The 10,215-nt window shown below is 36.9% G+C and overlaps 1 protein-coding gene across 1 annotated transcript; it reads right to left on the bottom strand.

The window, feature by feature from the left end:
* Positions 1 to 5,343: 5,343 nt before the first annotated feature.
* On the bottom strand, positions 5,344 to 9,469 carry LOC140138387 (uncharacterized). The gene is made up of 2 exons (XM_072160290.1): positions 9,325 to 9,469; positions 5,344 to 7,323 (listed from the first exon to the last, which is right to left on the bottom strand). The coding sequence occupies exon 2, from the start codon at positions 6,977 to 6,979 to the stop codon at positions 5,519 to 5,521; it is 1,461 nt and encodes a 486-aa protein (XP_072016391.1). The 5' UTR covers positions 6,980 to 7,323; positions 9,325 to 9,469; the 3' UTR covers positions 5,344 to 5,518.
* Positions 9,470 to 10,215: the final 746 nt, after the last annotated feature.

The raw sequence follows: 10,215 nt of genomic DNA, 5'->3' as shown, positions 1-10,215 counted from the left end.
TAACTTGTAAACACATTTGTTCCAAAATGCCTATACCCGGGCTTGATGCATGAACTATTCAACATTGATCTGATTTTGTATTGATTTATATTATAATATTGTTTGTATTATTGTATTTTGTTGTTGATGTGTTGCAATAATGTGCCCCGGAGGGAGGGACAAGGCATTTGAACTTGACATATGTGGTGTTACCTGGACAAGAAAGCAACCATGGTAGTTAAAATATTCTTTTCTAATTTCTTACAACAAGAAAATTTTCAAATTTAATCATATGTTAAGTATAATTTATTAAGCCATATGTAGAGCATGGTATACTTTATTTGGCCATGTGAAAAGTATACTTTATTTGGCCATTTGAAAGTATACTTTATTTGGCCATGTGAAAAGTATACTTTTTACAAGACCAAAAAGTATACTTTTCACATACCAAATAAAGTATACTTTTCCTATCGCTAAATAAAGTATACTGTACTTTTTTGTACTTTTAAAAATGTACTTTTTTGGAACGCGAAATAAGTACATTTAAAGTATTCAAAAGTATACTTTTCACACTGCCAAATAAAGTATACTTTTCCTATGTCTAAAAAGTATACTTTTTATGTACTTTTGGTCTGTTTATACTTTTAGTGTACTTTTCTTTTCTTATACTTTTTTTATACTTTAAATGTACTTATTTCGCGTTCCTAAAAAAAAAAGGTACAGTACTTTTTTGTACTTGTTTTAACCAGGAATGCACTCACAATGTGAAATGATTCGGCCTTGGCGGAAATTTTAAACTGCATTCCATCACCCGTTTTACACCTTAATACATAATAATCGGATTAAACTACACGCGGTATCTATGCACTGATGTACTTGCGAACAAAAGGACTATGTATGAATAGATGCGATGGGATTACCTGCGGAATTAACTCTATTATCATGATTATATATATTATTCTATTAACCCTCCTCGTCCTTGCATCTTCTCTAGGTGTCAGGCAGCTTTTATTTGCACAATTAGACGCTCAAAACACCAGGTTGGTGCTAGCGGCTACCCAAAGATGTCCGACCAAATCCTGACCATGACTTCCGGGCGCGTTGGATTCGTCTATAGACGGCTACCCAACTAAAGGCTGCTAGTCAGGTGTAGGAATGCGTGGATTTGGATTCGTCTATAGGCTCAACCAATAATTATCAGATTAGCTTGCCATTGTTACGATTTAACGATTTAATAGAATAATTATCTTTGCTCCAATGCAATTCTTTTGTATTGCATTTCAATATAAAACATGATTACCAAATCGCCACTTGTACGCGCCTCATTGGAAGATATTTGGCTATTTCAGACGCTCGTTTCATCGCCAATATGAAAGACCTTTGCTTATAACTTGGCAACATGGTTAGTATACATTTCAATGCAAGACTATTTTTACGAGCTACTTCCGCCTAGGCGTAAGTGCATATGCACCAAACACAAGTCAATTGAAGCCGTACAATTTACCGCGAATTTAGGACCGTAAAATTTAGACTCTTCTTTTGTCTAGATTAGCACCCAACCTCTCATCTCAAGGTTTTATGTCAAAAATTAACATAACTTACCAAAACGAAAACTGAAATTCACGAGCTTCAAATTAAAAGTAACTAACAAAAGGCTAGAATAAAAGATTGGTCACACCTGGGAGGCTACCACTTCAGAATAGCAATGACTTACAAAAACAGAAACAGAAACTGAAAAGATAAAACGACGGTATTCACACGTGACCCATGGGCACGACATAGTCAAGACCAGCAAGCGTGACCAATTCCTCGTGGATTTGACCACTATATAGGAAAGGATAGATGTAGATAAATACCATCAAATTTAAGTATTAAATGAATAGCAAAATTATTACACATAGGAGATTCGAATTTGTAATATCATATTATCAAAAACAATATTTTGAAAGTACTTGACGACGGAAACGTTTACAATATAATCACAAAGTTGAACAAAATAGACAATTTTGCTGCACAGTAGTCTCATGTTGTTCCACCTTTGCATTCAAATGTATAGGTTGACCCGCTATCTAGAAGGCCACTTCGAGACTTACTGTCTACAAGCTGTTATGGCCGCGCAGAGGTGGTCGCGTGCGTATTTATAAAAACGTATTTATTAATATACCGTTTCACGCTGTTCAGTGTGATTAAAACTAAGACGCCACTTTTTTGAAAATTCAGCTGCAATATTAAGCATACGTTGTAAGCCAGTTTTATCCTTAGCAAACAACATCGCTGCCCAAAAAAGACATTTTATTTTAACACCCATACTATGAATTACAACATCATGTTTGTCAATCGATAACTCATTTATGTAAATACATAAACGAATTGGAGATTAAACACAGCCTTGTTTAACACCTTCTTCCACATCGAAATAATTTCTGACTATGTCCCCAAATTTAACATTTTTATACAGACTCTCTAAAATATTGAACATTTTTATACAGACCTCTCTAAAATATTCCAAACCCGTCCCTAGGCCCGTATGCACAAAAGAGTTAGACCGGGTCTAAAGTTAGAGCTGGTCTAAGTGGAATTTTGACCCAGGAGAAAGATCATTTTCCTTTACATTTGCTCAAATTATTTTGTATTATTTTTGAACTTTGCATTTAAATCTTTAGAATTTTCTAGCAATATAGGAAGGAAATAAGAGTAAAGGATCATTCCTGATGGAACTAAATTCCACTTAGAACAGGTCTAACTTTAGACCCGGTCTAACTCTTTTGTGCAGACGGACCTAAATGCCAACATTCCAAGCAACTGACAAGAGACCCTTTATCCACACTGTATCAAATGCTTTTTCGGAAATCCAGGAAGGCCATTATGTGTTGATTTATTCTCATCAAATCTTACAGCTGCAATACCTCTTAAAGTCAGAATATGATCTTTCCTAGATCCTCCCTGCACTTCCAAAAGAATGTTATAATACTATCTTCAATGATAAAGGAAATTCTATTTGAAATGCTAATTATTTAAGTCCTTCTTACTATCCTTTTTATATACTACCTTTTTTGAGATTCGCGAACTTTGTGGTAAATTTTTAAAAATTGACATTTTGACATTTAGAAGTCCTCGAAATAAACTTTATCAGTATGTATTGAAGACATAACATATAAATGAAGTGGTAAATTTCATATAAAAGGTCAAAATTTTCATATGGTGGTCGGCTTTTCATCCCAGCTACATACATTCTAAGTACCTAGCATAATGTTAACCTGGTTTACTTCGAGGACTGTTACATGTCAAAATAAATAAATAAACGATTATTTGATATTAGAAGGACATTCCTCGTATTCAGAATGCAATTTGGTGTATCTGATGTGCTCAAATGTCCCACAAAAAAAAATGTGCAAAGGTGGGTGACCGAACCCTTAACTCTCTTCACGCGGGTGTCGACTGCAGACGACATGTTTCAATTTTTTTTAATTCAAAATTTCAGAAATGTAAATTTTCATGACGATATTTGGAATCAGCATGAAAAATGCATTAAAATGAGTACAAACAAGCCTGGTGTTGGTTCAGTAGTTCTTAAGATAGCTCTTGATATTTTGAGAAATATTTCAAAACTTCAACTTTTTCCGTTGAAGCGCATGGCTAGCACGCAGAGCATTAAAGATTGCCAATAAAAAAACATTATACATTATACAAATAATTATGTTTGTTTGATCCTTGTGATTTAATAATATCAGTTTGGTAGTATTTGCAATCTAGTCTTTTGTCATCAATTTCATGAATCCGAAAAGCGCATAAAATGCGTAGATCACATGGTTAATTATACATGTCGACTGCTTAGTGCCAGAAGTGGGTAAGTGCAATAGCTGCCATGTGTAGATTAGTACAATATACTAGTAATTATATAAAGTGTCAAATGTTCACAGGGCAGCTATTGCACTTACCCACTTCTGGCACTGAGCAGTCGATGCATGGTTAATTAAAATCGTGGTAGGTTTCTCATCAGTAAATATCACAAACGCAAAGAGACGCGGATTATCTGCGTATAGGTCTTGAATGATCCAGGTCAATGCGAAGATAGCGATAGTAAAGAGCAAGATCTTTGACATGCGATCCAGTGTTCGCTTGTGGAAGTTTTGCGGACGGCTTCTCGCTAATATGTTGTTATGTTCTTGTGGATGTTCATAAGATGATTGCAACCGACCAGATTTTGTTGCGCCATAGTTTGCAGAAGATTGTTGATGTTGAGGAGATGATTGGTTTTCATTTCTGATGCCGATTTAGTTATCTATGAGACGACGACAACCTTAAGTTTGCCGAAGGACGGGTTGCTGATGTATCTGAACGTACTTGCAGAAGCACAAACAAATTGCAAAAAGCACTCTGATTTGTTAACGCTCTGCTGATCGGTCAGCAATTAGGCATGGCAATTGCTTTATCTATCTATCTTGCGGACGCATCCGAGAAAGAGTTTACAATTCTTTTCCAGGAATCTCTATCAGCCATCAGATTTGGGAGGTCATTAATTTCTTGATTGACGTCCTTGCCACACAGTCGATGTAGTTGAATGGTCTTCTTCCTCTACATGTTCGTGGAAGCCTCATACAGATGACATCTGAAATTATTTGGTCTTTTGCACGGTAGCAGTGGCCTGCAAATCTGGCTCGCCGTTGAGCAACGATGGAGGACACCTGTGGAACACCATCATAGATCTCTGCTTTGGTTTTATGTTCACGCCAGGATTAAAATCGTGGTAGTTTTCATCAGAAAACATCACAAACGCGGATTATCTGCGTATAGGTCTTGATATTTCGAACCCTCATCAACAGCCGGGTGTAGGTACCATCAAGACGGTCCTGAAGATCTTTCTTCATTGTCCAGGTCTCACTTCCATATAAGAGGATACTCTCTATGCAGGCTCTAAAGAAGGCAAGCTTGGTATTTCTTGATATGTTGGACTGCCAGATGGTGTGCAGTTTGTTGCAAGCTTTCCATGCTTGAGCTTTGCGAGTCAGAAAGTCTTTCTTGCTGTCGGCAACAAATGAACCAAGATATTTGCTTTATGATCAGGGTCGTAATATCAGGAATTTTTGATAAAGGGGGCGCCTTTTGGTCGACGACGAAAACAATGTGTTAAAGGGGGTTACCCGCTCGAAAAGCTTCGAAAACTCAACGGTTTTGGCCCATTGTTTGCTATTCATGGCCGAATTGGTTCTTTTTTTAAAATTTTTTACAATTTTTGTATTTTTAAGTTACCGGCGCCCCTTGCTAGTCAAAAATAGAGTGGGCGCGCGCCGGCTGCGCCCCCCCCCTAAATCCGCCCCTGATGATGATATATTTCATTGGAGCAGTTATAATAGATATCCCCGTTTTCTGGTAAGATTCTCCTGTTGCTCAAACACACTGATCGTTTGTATAATCATTATCTCTGGTAGATCCACAACACCTTTAAGTGTTCATATCTTCAAGATTGTTACGAGCAATACACAACCATGTATATTTGACTCTTGTGATTTGATATCATTTTGTTCAAAGTATCTACAATCTAGTCTCTTCTTATCAATTTCATGAATTCCTTCCGAAACTTCGAGCTCATAAATGCGTAAATCACTGGGTTAATTATGTGGTTAAATCGTGGTAGGTCTCTCATAAATATGACGAATGCAATGAGACGCGGGTTGACTTCAGAGCGGTCTTGAATGACACTTTGAGGTATCATTAAGATGACGAAAACTGGTATCCAGGTCAATGCGAAGATAGCGATAGTAAAGAGCAAGATCTTTGACATGCGGTCCAGTGTTCGCTTGTGGAAGTTTTGTGGAAGGTTTCTCGCTAATTTGTTGTCATTTTCTTGTGAATGTTCAACAGTAAAATGCAATGGACCAGATTTTGTTGCGTCGTAATTTGCCGAAGATGGTAGAGGAGATGATTGGATTTTGCTATCGACATGATCGATGCCGTTATTTCCTATGAGACGAAGAGGCGGAACCATTGTTGAGGGACGAGCTGTATCTGCAGACACACGACCATGACGACGTGCATGAACAGATAGCGAATGTTGGCCATGTGGTTGGAGATTTGTTGCCCGGTCAGCAGATGCGCCACGAAGGGATACAGTGGAACAGTAGCAGATAGGTTCTTTTCCATGGTAAGATGCTCCTGTTGCTCTTCCAAACTGCAACTGGCAGTTTCCATCTTCGTGTCTGTTGTAAAATACTCTGGACGAATCTGCAATGCATACCGATATATCGTCATGATGCTGGGGAGTAGTTGAAGATGGTTGTCCCCATGGGCAAGAAGCTGATATGGATTGTGTGTACTTATCGGAACTAACCATGGAATCTTCCTTCTGCTGCCGTTGGACACCATGCATCTCAAAAACGGCATTTTGTTGTTTGCGGACACTCAACACCATCAAGATACCGGAGCAGATTATAAGCAAGAGCACGGTTAGGACGGACACCAACCATAGAATCTTGAATCCGAGCATCCGATGAAGTATCGCACAAGGGTCCGTTGTGCTTTCGTTGGTAAACGTACTCACAAATGTAATTGAAATACCAATGCAGAGACTTAGGGCGAAAATTGCCACAGCTAGTCCTAGTGTTACCCGCCTTGACATTCGACGCGCAGGCGGTCTGGAAACCGCGATGTATCGATTAATAGCGATAAGACCATGGAGTATTACCGTGAAATACTGGGTAGAAAACAAAGTCCCTAATGATGATTTACATAACAAATTGTTAAACGGAGGTACAGGTAATGATGAATCATTGGTGAAGTTTAGATTTGTTGAGTAGATAATAGTTGCTGCGTCGAGCGGGCTGGCAAATACACAAGCTAAAACATCACCTAAAGCGAGGACTAAAACCAAGATGACAGCGGGAGGTTTGGGTACTGACTTTCTGCCGAACGTGAGTATGACGATAGTGTTACCTACTACTCCGAATGTAAATAGCAAAGAATCGTAGACAAGAAACACGGTTTCGTGAGGATTAAGGTGCATTTTGCATTAGGTTACAAAGTTATATACTAATCGATGGCAATAACTCATTTAGTCAAACAGTGCCTAAAGCGTATCCCACGTAATGCAGGCTGTCAACATTTGACAACCAATTTGGCCACGTCCTAGGAACTATATTGCTGCACAATGGTTATTATGTAACCTATCTGGATCATACACTGAAGATAACACTGACGCTCAGCTCTGCTCAGCTTCGTGCTCTGCTCGTCCCCATATCCAACTGGATATAACGGGATATGACTGTTCTGCTCAGCACAACGTTAATTGATACATGAACGTCGTACCCGGGACGTCTTAAAACTCTCGAGATCCTGGAATTCATTCATCTGCAACAATAAAAGTAGAACATCCAAGAATAGTAGTAATTGTATTCATCAATTTCTTCAGGGAGGTAAATCGAAATTCGTCTTTTATTATTAAAAGTGTGAAACGAATTTTTACGTTCAATTTTGTTTAGTGGATATCCATCTTGATCTTTGTACTTTTCATATTTTCAACAAAATCCTGGAATTCATCTGCAACAACCAAATAATATTATTTATAGAATGATAGCATTTATTCATCAATTTCTTCAGGGAGGTAACTTGTAATTCATCTTTTATCATGATAGGTATTTTGAAACGAATTTGACTCGAGAGTCGTTACAACGAACGACTCTAAGGGCAAATTCGTGTAGGGACCGTTCACAAACACTTGTTAGGGGGGCCTGATGCAAAAAGGGGGCCCTTAAAATGTTGACCCTCCTAAGGGGGGGCTGAAAAAATGACCACAAGTTTTCCTGGGAAAATTGAGTTTATATGCTTTTCTATGAGGTTGACCCGTAATTTTCATGTCAAAAAGGGGGGAGGGTGCTGAAATTTTTGAGATCTTGAAAGGGGGGCCCGAAAAATTTTCGCGATGCAATTTTTTGGCATCAACACCCCCGCCCCCCCACAAGTGTTTGTGAACAGTCCATTACGTTCAATTTTGTTTGGTGAACATCTATCTTGATCTTTGTACTTTTCATATTGTCGATGTCAACAAAATTTGCAAAATGTGTCTTTAGAGTATTCCACTCACAGTTTAATGATTACGGATTACGTGTTCGGGATTGTTTATATTATTTCCATCTTATCAATCATGTCAATTGGGTTTTTAGTCGATTTGTACAATACTTTACCATTCTTTTTTTTCTAGATTTAATGAAATATTTGCATAATTTTTGCTTTCTCCTGTTCATTTTGTTTGCACTTTATGATAATAAGACATTTCTAATAGTGATCATATTTATAAGTTAAATTAAAATGTTCGAGTCGTACACTTTCAAAAAAAATCACCAATAAAACTATAAAAAATCAGATCAATAATTCTCTTTTCCAATTCCTACAAATTAATCACCTGCACTTCCCTTTCCGCAAAATCAATGGAAAGCTGACTTGTTCTATTTTTGAGGCCATAGAGTTGTAAATCTGAATTTCAATATATATTTTTCAGTAGCTATTTTGAAATTTGTGTGTATTTCTTTTTGTCCCCACGTGGCATTCTTGGTATTCCATTACTATATTATTCTTTCATTGTCACATCTCGGGTTTGCTATATCTCAGGTATCTTATTACCTGGGTAACATCACAAAATAGATCAAAATGTTTCCCTGTTACCCAGGTAACAAAACACCTGAGATATGGCAAAGTATTCTTTGGTTAAAATTTGTTGCAAGCAGAACAATTTGAGACCACTTTGAGCAAATTCGGAGCAAATCATGGAGACCAAAATAGGGATGTTTATAAAATTTGACAAAATCTCACGGGTATAGGGCCTCACATTTTTGACTTGTGTGGCATTTTGAGGCCCTCTGTTTATACCTTTAGTCCGATAAAGAAACGAATAAAACCCGTCATACGGATCAAAAAAGTATAAGTTACAGAAAGCAAAACGGTTTTTTAACGATCTATATATTATATCTGGTGAATTCAGTAAAAAATACTAAATGTATGAATTTCCTTTTGTATTATAAACCCGCCGTAATATCTTCAGTAGATAACAAAAGCAGAAATCATACCAAAAGAGTTTATTCACAGCTTCTGCTGAAGGTATTATTTTTTTCTTCGTTAGACCCTAAATGCTATCTTCCGAAGATAGCAAAGCAAAAAACATGGAAAATAAAATGGTCAAAAAAAAACATAGCCTAACATGCGTTCAGAAAAAAATAGTCAATAGGCCGAATAAAGAAACGATGCAACGTCGAAGCTGATAAAAACATTAAATACGGACGTATTTAGTAGAGAAGATCAAGAACGCGATGGGAATAAAATAAAGAAACAGAAATGCTGATAAGCTTAAAAAGTTACCTTTTCAGAGTCTGAATAGAGCAGCGACGTAGCTTGCGACGCCATCACGGCGTCTTCATTCAGCGTAGTGATTACTCTCCTCCAATCACCTGCTGATATAATAAAAAGAGATTATTCGCAATGCAATTCGGGGCTGTAATAATTAGCCCATCAAAATGATAAATGTATGAATTACCTTTTTTCCTAAACCCACCTTAATTGCTATCTTCAGTAGATAGCAAAAAATATATATATCAAATGTAAAAATGTAACAAAATAGTTTCTTAACAGCTTCTGCTGAATGTATTAATTATATTTTTCGTTGGCCTTAAATGCGATCATCTGGAGATTACAAAAAAGCAAAACACATGATGAGAAATGAAAATATTCCAAAAAAAAGAAAAAGAAAACCTGGCTAACACGCGTTCAGACAAAAATAGTCAATAGGCCGAATGCAAAGCTATAAGAAATGCTACAACGACGAAGCTGATAAAAAATAAATACGGGATAATATAGATAGGAATAAAACAAAGAAACAAAGGTGCAAAACGTGACTGATGTATTAAAAAGAGATGATGATTCGGAACACTTCGGGCTATAATAATTGGTCAATCAAAATGCTAAATGTTAAATTTTCTTTTGTATTAAAACCAAATGCGTCTTTATAATTGCTATCTTAGATAGAAAATACATATCAAACATAAAAATGTAATAAAATAGTTTTTAGCAGCTTCATTAGGCCTAATTATTTTCTTCGGAGGCCCTAAATGCTATCTTCAGAAGATAGAAAAGCAATAGGCCTACACATGGAAAATGAAATAATCCAAAACACATTGGCTAACACACATTCTAGCTGGAAGACGCGAGTTCCGAAAGAAATAGCGAAGAGTCCAAATGCAAAGCAATGGAGAA

The sequence above is a fragment of the Amphiura filiformis genome, chromosome 17 (genome assembly GCF_039555335.1).
Source record: "Amphiura filiformis chromosome 17, Afil_fr2py, whole genome shotgun sequence".
NCBI lineage: Eukaryota > Metazoa > Echinodermata > Ophiuroidea > Amphilepidida > Amphiuridae > Amphiura > Amphiura filiformis.
The sequence above is the reverse complement of the archived record's forward strand: the minus strand, read 5'-3'. Positions and strand labels throughout refer to the sequence as shown.